An 18,927-nucleotide genomic window follows, 5' to 3' on the forward strand; every position below is an offset into this window, starting at 1 on the left:
TGAAGTTAGTATTAGGTTGGCTAAAAGAAATCCATTATTTTTGCGCGAATTTTAAATTTTTTTAAAAGATTTTTGCGATGGTTCGATTTGCGTGAAATATGCACCGTTTTGTTGTATAATTTGTTGCCATTTTGAAGATTGCTTCTAAATACCTCTTTTTTAGAAGTCTTGGTCGTTATTGGCGAAAAACTCTAGCAATACATTTTCACAATCTGCTGTTAATCTTAATTTCTTATCACTAAGGAAGTTTTGCAATCCGCGAAAAAGGTAATTATTGCTTGGTGCATTCCGATCGTTTCTGGTAAAATGCTTCAAACAGTGTAATTGTTGACAGTAGAGATCGGAATTTAGTGTTTACCTGCACGGAAGCAACTCATAATAAATGATTCCTCTCAAATCCCATAAAATACCCAACAGAACCGTCATACGTCATACGTTCCTGGGTTGGGGGTTAGTCTTGAGTTTGAGCTGCTTCACCAAGCTATGGCCACGATTGTTTTCGCACAATATTACCCTAAGCGACACATTTCTCATCCACAGTACATCCGTTTAAGAAATAGGTCGATTTCATTCCATTTGGCCAAAACTTCGCAGATACAAATTCGATCCATCAAGTTTTTTTGTTAATTGGTATGGCACCCAAACATAGAGCTTCTTTTTAAAGCTAGCTTTGCGCAAATGGTTTTGAATGGTTTGATGGTTAATCTTTAACTCCTTGGCGATGCTACGAATATGAACATGCCGATCAACTTTGAATATTTCTTTGATTTTATCGGCATCTTCGACGCCGTTTGCGAGGTGCCTCTCGCACGAAACTAGTTGTTACAGTATCGGCACCATAAACATTATGCACAAATTCAGGGCCCTAGCTTGAATTTTCACTTTTATAGAACGACCCGGTCATCCTGAGATTAAAAAAAACTCCGCAACACACAAGCGAATCGAGCAAACAAACAACGAGCATAAACTTAAAACTGTATGATCGATACTTTACGAGATATCAATAACCAGAGTCATCTACCGAGAAAATAATGGATTTTTTTTAGCCAAGAGATCTCCCATACCCATGAACAGCAACCGGCTAAAGAAAGTTAAGTTCGGATGGTAGTGCATACTGCACTAAATTTTACTGACATTTTGACCTGTAAACTTGTGTAAAAATTGATTTGAATTTATAAATTGGTTTTTGAAATCGGTAAGTCAACCTTAATTAAATCTGTAAACATGCATTTCACTCAAGATATGCAATGCATTAAAGAAAAGAGAAAGAATAACGGTGCTGAGAAAATACAGAGAAATTAGATATGTGTCTTTAAAATACAATGTGTTCATCTTAGAATCTATTTACCTATGTTAGAATATCTAACAAGTTTGTTAAGTGTTGGAGAAGTCCGCATGTGCTGGAAAAAGTTTTCAACAGCGTATCCTACATCTAGAAAGCTATTCAACTTAAATTATGATAACATCAACAAACTAAGTTACACACCTCTTTTAAAGAGTATAATTACAGTGTATAATTACATTCGGCGTTAGTTTATTTAAAACTGTAACTGTTGTTGTTGTACTGTTGCATACATTTTGCATTTCTTAATATTTAATTGCCATTATTTCATGTACCATTTCATTTCATAAGCAGTTCATATGTATTTCGTTTTTCGACATACATTTTTATCCGAGTATCTTGCCATTTGTTGTCCTTTTTATATCTCTAAGCATTATAGTGACCGTCGCCGTTTAGAATACAAAACTAAGGTGTCGAATCCCAACTTGCGTTGTTATGATATGTTTAAGAGCTATCTATGAAACTAGTTGAAATTTGAATAATAATAACTATGACTTTATATAACTGGCCGACTATCCGCTTATATTTTTATATGTAGCTAGTTGACCCCACATTCTGCCAAATCTTTAAATTTGGAAATAAAGAAAAATTGGATTAGAACCAACTCATGAAAATAATTTGTAATTAATATGTTAGTGTTTTATTTTATGAAAAACCATACGGTAAGCAGGTGGACTCAATGTAATCCCACATTTGCCAGTAATGTCAATTGAACGCGCATCTTCTTCATCAATATCGAACCAGTCGCAACAAAACAGTAAATTAGCCATATATAAGTGAAGAATGCATCGGGCTAATTCGTCGCCAAGGCACATGCGTTTTCCGCATTGGAATGGAAGGAAACTACCAGGCATACTAAACTTTCCTTCTTCGTTGAGAAATCTTTCCGGTTTGAACGTGTCCGGTTCAGGAAAGGCAACCGGATCCATATGAACTGTCCACAACAGTGGCAAAATCATAGTATGTGCAGGGATTCGAAAACCAACTATTTCTATTTCCTGAAAAAATGTTTTTTAAAAGAGCCATTGTTGACCATTAATTTTAGCAAACATTGTTTAACGATTATATGTAATAGTCACCTTCGTGATTCCGTGTGGGATTCCAATCGGCACGACTGTGCGTATACGCTGTACTTCTGCAATGGTAGCGCGTAAGTAGGGCAACAATTCTATGTCATCGAGAGTCGGTGCTTCATTCATAGCCATGGTTTGTTTAATCTCTTCTCTCAGCCGATGTTGAACTTTTGGATGCAGAGTCACGTACAGCAGCGCCCAGCGTATGGTGGTAAACGTTGTATCAATTCCAGCTCCAAAAAGATCCGCCATCAAATGACGAAGTTGTGTGTCCGTACAATGTAAGGCATCGTATCTGCCAGCTTTTTGTCGTTCTGAAGCCTCTTTTAAAAAGCTTCTTAGAATGCATTCATTTCTCATGTTAGTAACAGTTGGAGCAGCCAGTATTTTACGTTCGTTCTCTATTATTTCATCGTAAATGAGGTGAGTTTTTGCTTTACCATCCAAAAGAAACGAGATTATACGACGAGTGGAAGGCAAAAATCTATAGGGACATTTTCCTCAATGAATAATAACTCATTTCAATATGCTAAGCTGTTACATTAACTCTAATCGTGCGATACCGTATATTACCTCAGAAATGGCAAAAAGTTTACTGCCATTGACACTCCAATGTGTTTCACACCTTCTTCTTGTAGATGTTGTAAGAATTGCCATGTTGCGTCTTTTTTTTCATATTGCAGTCCGAACACCAAATCGTTCATAAGATTTCCGAGAGCATGATGAATGTCGGCTGATGGATCAAAACTGTGCCCATCCTTAGCGGATGCCCAAATATCCTGTGAATATAAACCCACAATTAAAGTGTATGATTATTATATGAATAAATATACCATAATATTTTCTGTGGATGAAATAGACATAAATATTATTAACGCTACTCTTTCTAAATATTAATAACGCTAACGATCATATCTCTCACCTTCCGAAGTGTGTTCAGACCTACGCATATTTTTTGTTCGAGATTAACACGTCCTGGACCGAATTTGACCATACCTAAACGGCGAAGCCATTCAATCGTTAACCTTCGCTGATCCCGCCACAGTTCACCCTGAGCGCAGATGATACCTAAAAGAAATTTCCATTAATTAGCAAAAGGTCTCCCACGATGACAATTTCAATTTCAGCGGGGAATATAAGAACTACAACTTAGTTTGTGAGCGTTTGAGTGTATTTCTGAAGGTTTTATTGAAATCTTTGTAATTAATGTAAATAATTGCTATCGCTGGCTTTCTCCGCTTTGGCTCGGCAGATTCCGCTTTGGCTCGGGCTCAGAGCTACTGGTCAGCCAATTGACTGTACAATACTAAACAGGGGCAGGTCATCATACAAAGGACCAATCGTACAGGAAGCCTAGTGGCAGGTCATCTTCTTGTATTATCTACGTGAACTTCGTCAGGCTCTCCATGTGGTGCAGAGATGATTGGCGTATACACACGACACATACTCGGAACATGCGGCGATCCAAGCTGGTCAGTTTGGAGGACAGAGTGGTACCGGTACCGGTATAACGTAGATTCGTGGTAGTTGAACACCGCAAGAATTTGACTTGAAAATGGTGAGCGGAATATACCCCAACGCCGATGGACGGTTGCGGAACCAAACCTATTGAATACTGCTGCAGAGATTAAGTATCTGGGCGAGATAGTGCACGACTGGGCTTACGCGTGCAGTCCACTGCTGGCAAGGCGTTCAAATAGGTTTAGGGTGGTCACCATAATTATTCTGTGCCTTCAGATTGAAATAACCACATTTTAATTGTCGAAACCATCCCTCACATGTATTCTTTGCTGGAGCATGTTCCTCCAATTTTCCAAAGTCTTTTTCTTCCATTTTAGGTATTTGGGGTTTTAGAAGCAGTCTTGAGCTCCCATTATTATTCAAGAAATTGGAATGTCTGTGCCAATGTAGTTTTCAGCGCGCCCTCAATGCATCCTCATTTCTCGATTATCCAGCTTTTCAAGTTTCTTTCCTGATGACGTATCCGATCGGCTTCCCTTTCCATCTCCCGTTATTCCTCATTTTCGGAAGATCGGCTTCCCCGTGACGTATCCGATCGGTTTCCTTTTTCATTTTCCGTTACTCCTCCTTTTCAGACAATCGGGATTCCCGGTGACGTACACGATCGTCTAACTTTCTCGCTTCCCGTAAATTTGGTTCCGTTGACCCGTTTCAGTTAGTTTTTATGTAAAAATTCCCCCTCTCCGAGGCAGACCCGTCGTCGAAAATGTCGATAAAATCACAGAAATAATCAAAGTTGATCGTCATGTTAGCAGTCAGAGCAGAAGATTAACTATCAAACATTTTTAAGCCATTTGCACAAAACTAGATTCACAAAGAAGCTCTATGTTTCGGTGCCACACCAATGAACACTAAAAAAAGATGTATCATACTTCAATTTGCGTAAAATTGGCCAAACGGTCTAAGCGTGGTGAAGCAGCTTAACCGGTGGTCAAACTAGAACAAACGGCCAGGAAGGTTCTGTTCGCTATACGGTGGGACTTGAAAGGAATTGTTCATCATGAGTAGCTTCCACATAAATCAGATCTCTACTGTCTACAACTACACCGTTCGAAGACGATTGACGATATTTAGTTATTGACTAGAAACGGCCAGAAACGGCCAACAGAAGGGAGAGTTGTGTTCCATCAGGACAACAATAAATAAAGGACAACGAAATGTCATACACGCCTTTAGTGACTCGACAGAAAATCCGAAAGCTTGGTTGGGAAGTTTCAATGCATCCACAGTATGCATCGTACCGTCCAAACATTGCACCAAGCGATTGATACCCTTTTCGTGCATTACAAAAATTGCGATCGAGAAAGGATTATAAAAAAAATTGCTAAAGTTTTGCGCCAATCATGACCAATTTTTCTATAAGAGAAGCATTATTTAGCTGGCAACAAATGAAACAAATTTTCCAATAAAACGATGCTTATTTGACGCAAATCGGACCATCCGACCATCTTAAATGCAGTTTTGAAACTCACTGAAAAATAATGAATTTCTTTTTCCCCAACCCAATATTATTTCTACTATTCCCTAACTATTCAAATATTTGAAACCTCTGTTCAACATCCTGTTGTAACATCCTCTAACTTGTTGAAATCTTCATAAGGGAATGCAAGTGTCATTCTTGCAAACAATATATTTGTATTGATCAGTATGGTTTTGTTCTCACACGTTCGATCTTTTCTAATCTCTCACGTAAAAAGTTCGATGTCATCTATAACTACAAGTCTAGATCTATGAAACCGGATTGTGTAAACATTGGCTTTCAATTTGGTGCTCCTCATTATGCTGTTTTGGCAAGACTGCCTTGTTTTAACATCAGGTAAATAATTTCAGATCGAAAACAATTAAATTTAGTTTGTAATTTATCTTTGAAGGAGTTAGACCATGTCGACTTTTTGTGCTTGAACATGACGTTTTGCTGGAATCATTGTTTTTCTGATACCTACTGAAGAAAACTGCTGAAGAATCGCCTCAAAAAGTTGTCGAAGTTTGCCTTTGAAAGATCGCAGTGCTTTAAGTGGTTGGGAAAATTTAAAAATGGCGATTTTGAAATAACAAACAAACAGCGTCGGAGGACTTTGAAAAAGAAACAAAGACAATGCTTTGTGTCTGATAGGGCCAGGAAGCTCCTAAAAACTGGTGAAACCGTTAATACAGATCCCTACTGACAACAAATAATCAACTTGAACCATGCATTGATCGAAAAACGACCAGAATGAGACAGAAGACACAGTGGGGTTACTTGGCTCCATGACAATGTGTCTGGACACAAAGCAAAACTGGTTCAAGATACAATTTAAGCACTTGGCTGAGAATTGCTTTCCCTCCCGTTGTATTCTCCAGACTTAGCCCCTTCCGAATATCAGCCATTTTCATTGATGGGATACACAGCACATTGATGTACATTGATGTTTGAGCAGGACTTCGATTCCTACGAGGAAGTCGAAAATTAGCTTGGTTTGTTTCAAAAGACGAAGAATTCTTTCGGCGTGGCATCCACGAATTACCAGATCTCTATGGGAGAAATGTGTAGCGGTGGACATACTTTGAATAAAATAGAATTCTTGATTTTAGTGCAATAAACATGTGATTGTTGTGCATGTGTTGTTTGAAAAAAAAAGATTTCATACATCTAGATCTGTAATTACTAAGCGATATAAAATTAGTGGTAGTGGTGGAGATGGGTTTTATTGTGTCCTAACAAATTGCATCGAACGTTGGACCCCATTGGGTCATGCCGTGAACGATGAAACTGTAACGGATGAAAATGTGGTTTTTAATACTGTCCTTCTCAAAGTAAGAAACTGTGTCTGTGCAAAATAAAAAATCTTTCAATGAGCCTTATGTAAAACTGTATGTCCGAAGCACATCCCGAAATCGGTAAACTGCTGCTGACTACAGTCCCTGATTTTTGCATTCCGGTGTCAACATTGCATCCTGCGTGATATCTTATTGATACCTAAAGTATTCTTGTACTACTTTTTCATGGTTCTGATGAATGAAACTCATTGTTAATGTACTGGATTTTAGGTTTTTAAAGCTTCCCCAACTAAATGATTTAATTTGGCTTTCTCAACAAATCATTCGAGTACATTTGTAATGTAAGCGTAACATTAAGAGAGCCAGTTATATCAGCAAGTCAGATACTGGTTTCACTAGTAAGGTGCTAGGAAATAATTCAGAGTATTTTACTCTGCTAGAGTAAGATTTTAGAGCTTTGTTTTCACTAGCAAGAAGACGATCAGGGCGGAAAGGTCGTGGTAAATGTTATGTTAACCATAGTCCATCCATATGTTGGTCAAGATCCAGCCATATTGAAGGAAAAACGTACAAAACATTAATGTTGTTATTTAAGTTACAAATGCATGAATTCCAGTGTTTGTTGTTGCCACTTAGGTGTCCCGGGATTCATTCCTATTGTCTCTATCGGTAACTTAGTAAGTAAAATCTTGCACTTGAATGAATGCACTTTGAGGATCAGCACTAATATTTTTCGCCTAGAAACTGACCAGTTGCAGCATCGACTCATGATCTGGTAAGGACGAATGAGGACGAATTAACGAATGAGCAAAACCAAAATGTTACCATGAAATTTTGCTTGCTTAATCACACTACAGTTGCCCGTAGCATTTCAGTTCATGTTGTATACAGGAATGTATTTGTTCCAAAATACACTTTTGAAATTTTATTTAGTTAGCTCCTCTCCAATGTTACTCTAACTAGGATCATGTTTGTTTACTTACCCTGACCACCCATAATTCCATGTGTGATAAATAATGGAGCCCTTCCGGTTGATTCTTCCTTTGCTAACACTTTACGAATTAGACCAGAATCTGAAAGCACCACAGTGTATACCTGCCCCATTCTAAGTCCGTAGATTGAGCCGTACTTTCTGGCAAGGTTTGAAAATGTTTCGTATGGTTTGGTTGGATTGATGAATGGTAGATAACCAACCAGAGGAAGCCCATAAGGTCCTGGTGGTAGTGTACGATGGTTCCACCAATATAGAATGGCGTAGAAGAAAAGTATGACCAAACACGTTGTAGATATCCAAAAAAGCATTGCTGTGAAGTTGATACTATTATTCCTTATGCTGCTGATAAAAGATGCACAGAAAATAAAGAATTAGTATGGACAACAATATATCGGAAATAATTCCATGGAACTCAAGTTTTAGATTGTAAACTATGTTATAAGTAGCAAAGCAAAATCATAGTTCATTTTGTTTGTTGATGTCCGCGATGGGTTTTTTTAAATGTTAACCCCTTTCGTAAAGAACCTTTCGTACAAATGAACATCACTATGGAATGAACACATGGATAAGCCTATAAGCACTGTGTTCATTTGCCCATGATTTACTGTACCTCAATGATAATGTTTTACGGTGCTTATCAAGAGTTCAATGGTAATTGCTGTATTGGCAGCCTAACACTCAATATCATCGACGAACTTTATACACACAACATGTTGTCACACAAAACACTGTTCTTCAACAGAACCCGACGCTTCACATTGGACTGATGGAGAGCGATTGACGAACGATGCTGCTCGATGGCACAAATTGAGAAGCGAACTTGTTGATATTTGGTAGTCAATTTATTAGTTGGCCTGAATATTTATCAATGGTTTATAATACACTGGAATCTGAAGCGGCGGTAGATCATGAAAGCATGAAACATGCAGTGAAACAAACTGATCAACGCAGGCACACTCAATATAAACAGAACGCTCGCCGGTCGGAAACTGAAAGAATGAATAAATGACAGAAGAATCAAGACTGTTAACTCTTCTTCACTAGGTTCTTGTTCTTGTTTTCGATTTCGATTAATGTTCTTGTTTTCGATTTCGTTTTCTTCTCACATTCTCCATGGACTATTCAAAGTACTTTCAGCTTCGTTTTCGTTCCGCGTGGTTCTATGTGAATTGTAATAATTCTGCACCATGTTGGTAGAAGTTTGGGTGAGATTTGACTGACGCAAAATCGCTTTGGAATGATTTTATGATTCATGCATAAGCTCACCATAGGAGATTGATTGCCTTAACTCCGACTACTTGACTTGACTTCAATAGCGGAACCGAATATTCAGAACAAGAAACTGTGGTTGGAATGAGCTCAGATCAGAGAAAAAGGTGATATAATATTCCTTATTCCGCAATATTTTATTTACAAACGTGTGCTCAGTCGTAGTGAAGTAATAATTACGGAGGAAAGATCAAGTTGTAAGAATTCAATCGCCCTTGAGGAAGTTGACTATTCATTCAACGATGGTATCTCGAAATCTGGAGCAAGCAGAAAACTGGAACGAATATTACCTTTCCCCGAACATCGTCCCCAATCTTACCGCAGCCTATAAATTGCGGGCGCTTTACTTTCATAATATCCATCTATGTAAACCGTACCTAAGACGCCCTGGATATAATGTTCGATCACGGCATCATGCGCCCATCCTGTTTGACCCATATAGGACACGGAACCGCGGACCGTAACTGGTGGCAACAGGTAGAAATTCCACTATAAAGGTTAATAGGCTTTGCATGGGTTACATAGTTGTGACAACTGCAATACTCCAAATGTACGGAGTCTTGTTATTTTTCGGCTACGTAAATTTTTTCTATAATGCCACCTTTTATAAGTTAGCGAGCTAATCAACCAACGCAGTTGACAAACTAAGTGCAGCTCTTAGTCGCGTTATTTTCCTGATGCTGCCATATCTCATATATAACATTAAATAATGTAATATTTTAATGAATAACATAATAAATAACGTAATAACGTAATGATAAGTATGGACAAACGATGGTCAGCTTGTTATCGCTAGTTTAGCGGTTCGAAATATCTTCTCGTATTCATATTGTATGTCATGATGTCAATAATATTTATTGACCTAGCCTGTAAGCCACACACATACAAATAACTTGCACACGTACAAATGTGGATACAGTAGCCACACATGAAGAGATATTCAAACTTTCACTATCAAAGGTAGTTGAACCTTCCTACGTGCCTTCAACAACACCGCTATGGTTAAGCGGTGCTTTTATACATGATTTTTTAAATTGGGTATTGTCTACTTAACGTAGTGTAATATTACATAACATAACATAGTGTAACCAATCTTTTCTTTAAAAAAATTTAAATTTGTTTCAAATAAATTTAAAAGAAGTGAATTAACATAATGATCAATTTCATTAGATTTACTTTTATCAGAAGTAGCAGTGGTAAGTAATGTTATGGAAAACGTGTTGTAGAATTCTCATACTGTTTTTACTTTTGCTGATGCATCATGAACATGTATGAATACTGTTTGAACAGATTTGGAAAGGTTTTTGTAAGGCTAATAAACATTGCTTGCTCATACATGCGAACATGTGATTAACAATATTTCCTATTAACAATATTTCCTTGATTTATTTGTTTGCTTGTTTGCATTACACCTTCACCAATGCAAATTAGCGTTTTTTAGTAAACGAAACGTTAAGAGAGATAGAATATCAGAATATGAGAGTCACGACAAATACAATAACAAAAAAAAACAAATACATAAAAATTTAATGCATATGGCCATTCTGAGAAGGCGAAATTAAACCGAAGCATGCTTCAATATGAACATGTACGTAAGACAAAAGCCAATCTTGAAGCCATCGGTCTTAAAATATCGTTTTTCATCTTTTACATTTCAATTATTTTGAAACATTTTACACACGTAACCAACGCTAAATAGCAGTGCAACCGTATATGTTGGGATCGTCCTCCACATGATCGCTTCCAACGGAAACGGTGCAGACTTTTGCTTTAGGTAACAGCCGGTTAATGAACTCACGAATTTCTGGTCAGACTTTCTCCAGTCAGCTGGTCAGTATTCAAATAAGGACCTCAATATGACGATTTTTGTGCTTCGCGTTTCGTGGTCCGGTTTTTACCTTTGTGCAGGCGTGTCTACGAGTGCTAAAATCATTGGCTCGTTTATACGCTCATTAGTTAGCTATTTCGCTCAACTGCTCACAGAAACAAGTATGTGTGGCTGTGAGACATTACATTGTTGATTATGCTGTTTGAACGCAAATGTCGTACGCACTATCATTTGATCATATTGTCATTTTTATATCTGGCAATATTTATATTTATTTCGATCATCGATCATAGAAACCGATTAAACCGGTGCAGCGAGACGGATGATCTATGCACGATGAAAATGTTGTCTACTACAATTTATTTTCACAATTTGATTTGAATCAATTCTACAAGATTTAGTGTATGTTTTAGTGCATTCGGCACCACACAAGTAATTGAAATCTGGGTTTCTGGGTTTCTGGGTTTGGCTTTTCAGTGATACTGATATTAAGTTTCGATAGTAGCTATTTTTTCATATTGCTCATGCTAAATCATCACTTGTTCATATAGCGCCAAAGAAGTAGTTGCTTATATTAACGAAGTATTGAAATTCAGTTCGTTTTATCATTAAGGTGGTATCTAATCTGCATTAATAAACTTCTGAGAAAATGCGCAATTTAAAAAAAACAAAGATTGCAACGATTAAAGTACTCACACATTTGTTTCATTTACGTTTTCTACTTTGCTATTCTTATAATGAAGTGAAAATAAAAAAGAAGTGAATACACGAACAATGTATGATTTGAGTATCCTCAAGTAGATACTGGTAATGGTACTGGTACTGTTTATTTCTTTTATTTAATTACTTTTCGAGTTGGCAACGGTTTTATATTGCAAGTTTTTCAATCCAGGACTTTATATCCATTACAATGTCAGTGTGATTAATTCACTGAAGTTAAAAGAAATGCGATTATTTCATTTTCTCAAGCATGCTTTTATTTTCATATGTTAGATATGATTATTTGAAGCACTGCGATGTATTGTGATTCGTGGAACTAGCAGTTGTGTAACATAATGTAATGACACATTATTATCGTGTTATCTTAGATGTACAAACGACGACCGGTGTTACATCGGGTCCACGAAATGTGAAAATATTTTGTTAACTGAAAATGTTACTAGAGAATACTGTTTGCGATATGCAGGAACACGTATATGTAATCTGCAAATGGCAGGGTAAACCAGGGCGATCGACTGATTTGATGTGAACCAGGAAGCTGTTGGGAAAGATGTATCGATGAGATGGTAAGTACATATAAACAACAACGTGACATCAACAACAGCAGTAGCAGAGTACCAGTATTGACGAAGCTGGATACCATGATCGAGACAACGTGGTCGGTCATTGAACTCAGAGATTCGCTCCCCTCGATGACCCATATCAGAAGTAGAAATGTAGAACACTAGGTGACAGCCTTGCGAGCAAGCTTTTTCTCTCTTTTATGCTCCACAGTCTGGAAGAAAAGAGTTGAGAAAGTAGGGGAAAAGAGGTACTGAGTTTCTAGATGTCGACCACGAATCGAACAGAAAATAAATATGTAGCGCATTTGTAGTAGGAGCAACATGTTTCGGAGAGAGCTAGTATGATCTCTTGATCATCTGAAAGAGAATGTATTGAGAAAGAGGAGAAAGGATATAACTGGTTTTGATAGAGTAAATGTGACACAAAAAGTGGTGGGAAAGAAGATAACGGGGAAATGGAAAGACAAAGAAAGTGGAGAAGTGGATGAACTTAACAAGAACGAGAGTGCGTTACAACAAAAAAGGAAAGACGAAAAGTGCCAGGGTTTGAAAATAACCAGTGTTCAATAGCAAGAATTGTGAAATTTGTTGCTATAGAATACTTTAGAATCAGCTTTAGAAATCAACCAATATGTTAAGCAAATAATCCAGAAATAGTTACGTAATTCAGTCATTTGTCAATTTTAGTCAATTCAGTCATTTGTCGTATTTCAGTCAATATTATTTAAAACTGTGCAAATAATACAAACAATTATACTACTCAATATAATTTGTGTAAATACATAGAAAAATATACAATTGTGTATTCTGTCTTGTTCAAATCAATAACTTGAAACTATCGCAGTAATTCGTCAGTAACAGTTCAATTACTTCTGCAGTTTGCTTTTGAACTTACTTCCTTTTTACTTTTTCACTCACACTTAGCTTTGTTTATTTGTGGTAAATGCATAAGATCATATTTAAAAAATATTTGTTAAAATTGTAAAATAAGAAAATAAAAAAAAATTGAAAATGCTTTATCGTGAGGAAAAAAGGCAATAGCAATTTTAAGGAAAAAAATCGCGTTCGCGTTACAAGTCAAGTCAAGACCAGCACTCCTAAAAGGGCAAATACAGGTAAACTTATTAAATCCTTTGATCTAAGACAGAATCTATCGACAGACAGAATCGATCTAGAAAGCATAGAAAGCAGAAAGCAGTGGAGGCATTCGTTTTTTATAATTTTGCTTTTGGTGAGATCAAGTCAATCCATGCAATCACGACACGACTATCCAATATTTTACCTTGATATTTTCGCTGATTTTGACGCTGATTAGCACTAGTGCAGGCAGCCAGGCTGTTCCAGTTTAAAACAGGCTCCGACTGTAGTTAAAGGCTGTTGTACTCTGAAGTTTGTTCTGTGCTCCTGTTGGGAGCCGTCAGCCGTGGTTTGCAAAGGACGTTAAATATCGACAATGTTGCTGCTGGTGGCTTTTGGCGCCAGACATATGTCGATATGGTTTACATGAAAATGGTACAGAATTGGACGTGCTTTGGCTCATCGTCGATGCCATCTTTATCTCCTCCAATACAATCAGCCTATTGGACACAGAACTGCGTATTGGAGACTGTGTGCCTGAAGTTAAAGCCATAGTTAAACTTTTATCTCTTTATTGGCAACTATCACGGTTTACATAGAAGTATTGTCATATAATTTATATATACAAATTTCACGCAGCTTTGAACACTTTCGTACAGTTGTCTATGTGATATTTAAAATACATCTTATTTGACTGCAATCATTGTTTAAAAACAACATGATTAGGCTAAATTTAGAAAAAAAAAGGTTACAAACTGAATTTTAACATTTATGACTAATTATGCTAACACGTGGTTCAATAATTCGCGCAACACGATTCTTTTAATATTGCTAGCCCAGTTAACTGTGAAACATAGACAAATATATAACCAATATACAAGACTTTTATTACAATTTTTATTATTTAAAAATACGCTACGACACTTATGTTAACATCTAGCAATAACTTTTCCATTACATTGAAACTAAACATTTTTTAAAAACACGATTACGGAACGAAAGCTTACTGGGTTATGGAAACAGTGAAAGAAATGAAAAAGGGCATGTTTGATAAAGCATGTCGGATACAGACGGTTTAATAAAAACCGTTATTTCGTATTTAAGGGGTAAGTACGTCCGTAAGTACGTAAGTTTAAGGGTCACCGTACGTCGACATTGTATGAACAATCCTTTTTAAGAGCTAACCCTTTAAACACTACGCCCGATATTACCCTTTTAACTTCCAGCTTTCTATCACTTACTCTTTTTCTGCATCTTTTCCATCACTGACACTATTGCGATTAAATCTATCTGGGGGGGCTACATGAGGCGTAATGTAATGCTTTTGACATTACAGATTAATGCCAAACTGCTGCGCCTCTGTCAAAACGTTTACGGGTTGGCCGAGGCGTAAACCCGAGTGTAAATACTTTTTGCAAACGCTTTGCTTACAAACAAAGGATAATTTAAGTTCTTATTTGCTGGTATAGCAACAAAATCTAAAAAAAAAAAAAGATTTTTTTTAGAAATCAATTTATTTCTCTTCTATTTCTATTTTCTCGGACGAAAACCACGAACGTAAACACGTTTGACATTTCGTTTTTGTATTTTTGCTGCCACACGAAGCGTAAACGATTTGACATTGCAAATTACTTTTACGCTAGTTTTTACACCTCATGTAGCCCCCCAGTATGGTGAGAAACGATACCACTGCGGCAGTGAATATGGAAAATAATCTGTTTGTAAATGTTTAAATCTGATGGTTCTGATTCACAACCTCCAAGAAAACTTATCTAGTCGGAGTTGATCAGATTAATAAGATCAGTTTGTTTATCAAATTAAATTTATTAATAACATCATTAAACATAATCTACATACGATAAAATAACGAAAACAACATATGTTGACAAAACTACTATACTATACTACTATATGTACGATTTTCAGATTTACACAGTTTACATTTACCTTACTTGATCGTTTAACTATGGATTCGTACAACCAGTGTTATATGGAAACATTACAATAACAATAGAATGACTTATGACGCAACAACTATGTGCATGTCCGGTAATTTGCTTTCGTTTTAACAAAAATGTGCATGTTTCTTTCAGGCTATGCTTTTAAAAATTGTGTTGGTTATTCAGCATTGCGATCCATCGAAAACTGGTGCAAAAGTGATCCCATGCCTTCTGTCGTTCCAAGACGGCCGCTCATCATATTCACGCCGCGAGATAACACTGATTCGGTTACTGTCCAAGCAAAAATGCGGCCTCTAGCATCACCTGCAACAGAAAAAAGTAAGAAAAAAAAACTATAGACAATATTTGTACCTCTATGTTTTAGCTACATGGTTCTGACTAAAGTATTTAAATCGTAGTATGACAAACAGCCAAACAAAATGATGTGTTCTTGTTCTTCTTCTATTCTCCAACCTCACAGAAATTGCTACAAAATGATACCAACCACATGACATTACCTAATTTAATTTACCATCTAACAATCAGGCTTATTCAAAAATAACACACCATAATCATGCCCTATTGTACTTTTAAAAAAATCGGTTTATTTTTCTGTGTTGCACATGTGTTGCATGTTAATTTGAAAGCAAAGGGAAAAGAGCAAATCGCCTCTAGAATACAATCGAAAAACATTGATCGAATCTGATTGGTCCGGCTCGATAGATTTTCCGCGTGGGCCAGGATCGCGAGAGGCGTTAAAAAAACTATTTCCGTGTTTTGTGTTGTACAAACTGTACAAACTGTACTATATCCATTAAGTACTTTTGTTGGGTTCCTCAAACTTGTAAATATTTAAAAAAATGTTTCAAACATCAACGAACGTTGCGGAGCATACCAGCCATTCATTAGAAAAATAAAAAGTTTTTGTTTCCAAGTGAAATCAGTGGCACGTTTAAATAACTTGGTGATTGCAGAATGTTTTCCTGTAAATATGTTTATACCTATATAAACACATTGATGATCTTTCGATATTGCAAGTGCTGTAACACTGGCTGGTTCACTGTTATTTTTTCGGTCATATGCTGTGTGCGTTGTTAATTCTTTCCTTAACAGCAACTTTCTGTTCCATCGATTATTATCTTGAAGTAAAATTAGTAAAAACAATAGTTTAGGACATAGAAGAAATCGATTGGTTTTAAAAAGGATTATTTGATTAATTTTTTAGAGTTAAAGGTATGGATTAGATTCGTCAAACCTGTGCCATAATACTGAGTGCTGTTCGAAAAGTCATCGCCCGGCTTTGTCTTCGTCATTTTATGATCCTTATTCTCTTTGGTTCCTTTGGTATCTTCGACAAAATCCATTGACCACATCTACGAAGTAAGACATAAGTAAATATATTATACGTTATAGTGTAGTTCATTCGTCTTTTGTAAAATGAACTGTAGGTGTGTCCCCTAGATACTGTTGATTGTCACAACTCGATCAATTCCACTTTCATTTTATCAAACAAAAGCTAGTTGGAAAAAGGAAAGGTATTCCGCTATTACTTTTGAATGAAACGATCGGTGATTTGAAAAATGTGTGATAAGTTGTTTAGCATTTGGAGAGAAAAAAACATTTACTGCTGTGGCCAAAAAACGGAAAACAGTTGCCTGGACTAAAGCATGGCCCAGTTAGAATCGGGAACAATTGCAATAGCAGCGCCTCTGGTGGTTGGATTTCAAATGTGTTAAGATATGATCTTTAGTAAACATTCGACCTTCAGTGCGGAAAGTTTCATCTTAGTACGTGAAGTTTATGGAAAGTTATGCTTAATTGAACTCGAAAGAAGAAAAATAATTCTGCACACTCACGTCGACAACTCCACGTGGTCTACTTAAAAAATCTCAAAAACACAAAAATTCGCAAAATCAACTATATATGCTATGCTTTACCGTTTCTGGGAACCCAATACCGTACATTGAAAGATTCAGAGTATACGTCCTAGTGGAACATACAATCGGCAGCTGAACTGGAAGGTTTTAAAATCAATTGAGGCAAATCCTGGACTTTAGGTTCGGGATATTGCAAAAAAATATGGTACCAACAAAAGTACTGCCTAGAAGATATGTCTACGAAGAGGCTACTGTATTTTTCTTGTATGTAAGCATCCAAAAAGGACACTTAAACAAAATCTAGTCATTAAAACACGCGCTTCTAGTTGTGCGAGAAGGTTATGACGAGGTACAAAGGGTGCTTGCTTATGGACGACGAAACATAATTTTATTTCGCCACGGCACGGGGAGATGTCCCCTCCAAGATCAAATTTCTATTCGCTAATAAATTTGCACAAAAATTAATGCTATGACAAGGAACCTGTGGACAGAAATCAAGATTTTCATCACAAACACGACGATGAACTCAACTCTATACAAGGAAGAGTGCCTCAACAAGCGAGTTCTATCATTTATCACACAAAGTTCTATCATTTATCACACATTTTATTTTCTATCACACAAATGTCCGGTAAAGTTTTGACCTGATTTGGAAAGCTGCCACTATAGCAGGGATGTAGTTCTTTGATACTTTTACAATAAGGTGGATTTTATCACAAAGGATATCAACCCACTAAGTTGCCCTAGACTTCGCCTAATCGAAAATTATTGGGCAACCATCAATAGGAAGTTGAAGAAGACTGAAAAGGTGATGCGGAATGCTGCAGAGATGGCGATAAATTGGAACAAATTAGCCGCTGAGGTGGACCAGAAGATTGTGCAGAAAATTATGGCGCCCATTCCAAAGAAAGTTCGTGATTTCATCCGACGACCGACATAATAAATTTCTGAAATTTTTCTCTTAAAGTACAATAAAATACCTTCAATTTGATACCTTAATATGTTTCCTAAGTCTAACCAACCCCGAGATAGAGGTAATGTAATTGTTCCCGATTCTAACTGGGCCATGATTTATCAAGGGGTGGTGCATTGCTAATTACTTCTAACCAGCCAAACTGTCATTTGCATATTACTCTGCGCCAAAAGAGACTAGATTTGTGGACAATTCTTGATTTTTGTATCACGAGGAAGTTTTTACATTACGTTTTCGTGATCTCTTCGTGCACATTTTGCGAATGTTCCGGACATAGTATAATGTGACCTCTGGCTATTCACTAAACCTTTTCTTTTTTTCTTTATTTTTCTTTCATCTCTTTCTGTTTATTTCTTTATTAGAAAAAACACTCAACGGGCAATGTAGCCTGATTGACAATTTACAACATTTACAACAGTAACATGAACGAAACAGTTACTAAGAAGACATGAACCACGCCAATCATGTTGGCCCCGCACCATTCTCTTTGTATTTACCGACTATCAACGAGTGCGTAAAGTTTTAGTACCAAAAAAAAATCTTGGGTTCTAAGCAAATGCCCGTTTTTTTGGCCAACAGTATAATGTAACGTGTTTTTTATTGTAATTAGCTGAAATATGCCCTAAATACAAATATTTTACGTTTATGTAGAATTATTTGCTTGATTTTAATATGCTTGAAACTTGTTTGCTTGAAAATTGACCAACAGTTTTCGGGAAAAATCCCTAATGTGGATAAGAGCCATAATATCAGGCGTACAAATAGAAAACCGCCGTTTTCCCATAGCGGCCCTAGCAGCTGCAAATTAAACGATAAAAATATGCAAAACCCTGGCAACGACAGTTGAGGCATCTGCCTACAACTCCAAAAAATCTCGTTTGTTTATTTTCACTCTGCTTTGTCTTATTCATGTGCGAAAATGGCGAAATTTGAGCCGAACAAGTGCCATTTGCGGGAAGTGTTGCTTTTTGCGTTTCATGCTAAAAAAAATGC

The 18,927-nt window shown here is 36.7% G+C and overlaps 2 protein-coding genes across 2 annotated transcripts in view; both read right to left on the reverse strand.

Moving 5' to 3' along the window:
* Positions 1-1,974: 1,974 nt before the first annotated feature.
* Positions 1,975-9,260, reverse strand: LOC131207637 (cytochrome P450 306a1). Its single transcript, XM_058200259.1, is given in 7 exon segments — positions 1,975-2,340; positions 2,422-2,899; positions 2,989-3,194; positions 3,338-3,483; positions 7,677-7,924; positions 7,926-7,997; positions 9,247-9,260. Coding segments are annotated over 7 exon segments (1,530 nt in total).
* A 4,539-nt stretch (positions 9,261-13,799) lies between these two features.
* LOC131207638 (WD repeat and FYVE domain-containing protein 3) overlaps positions 13,800-18,927 on the reverse strand; it is a 34,597-nt gene continuing 29,469 nt past the window's right edge. Inside the window, exons 27-29 of the mRNA XM_058200260.1 lie at positions 16,340-16,457; positions 16,086-16,223; positions 13,800-15,408 (exon numbers count right to left, since the gene is read on the reverse strand). Coding sequence (XP_058056243.1) covers positions 15,263-15,408; positions 16,086-16,223; positions 16,340-16,457 — 402 coding nt within the window. The 3' untranslated portion in view covers positions 13,800-15,262. The remainder of the gene's footprint in view (positions 15,409-16,085; positions 16,224-16,339; positions 16,458-18,927) is intronic.

The sequence above is a fragment of the Anopheles bellator genome, chromosome 2 (assembly GCF_943735745.2).
Source record: "Anopheles bellator chromosome 2, idAnoBellAS_SP24_06.2, whole genome shotgun sequence".
Taxonomy (NCBI): domain Eukaryota; kingdom Metazoa; phylum Arthropoda; class Insecta; order Diptera; family Culicidae; genus Anopheles; species Anopheles bellator.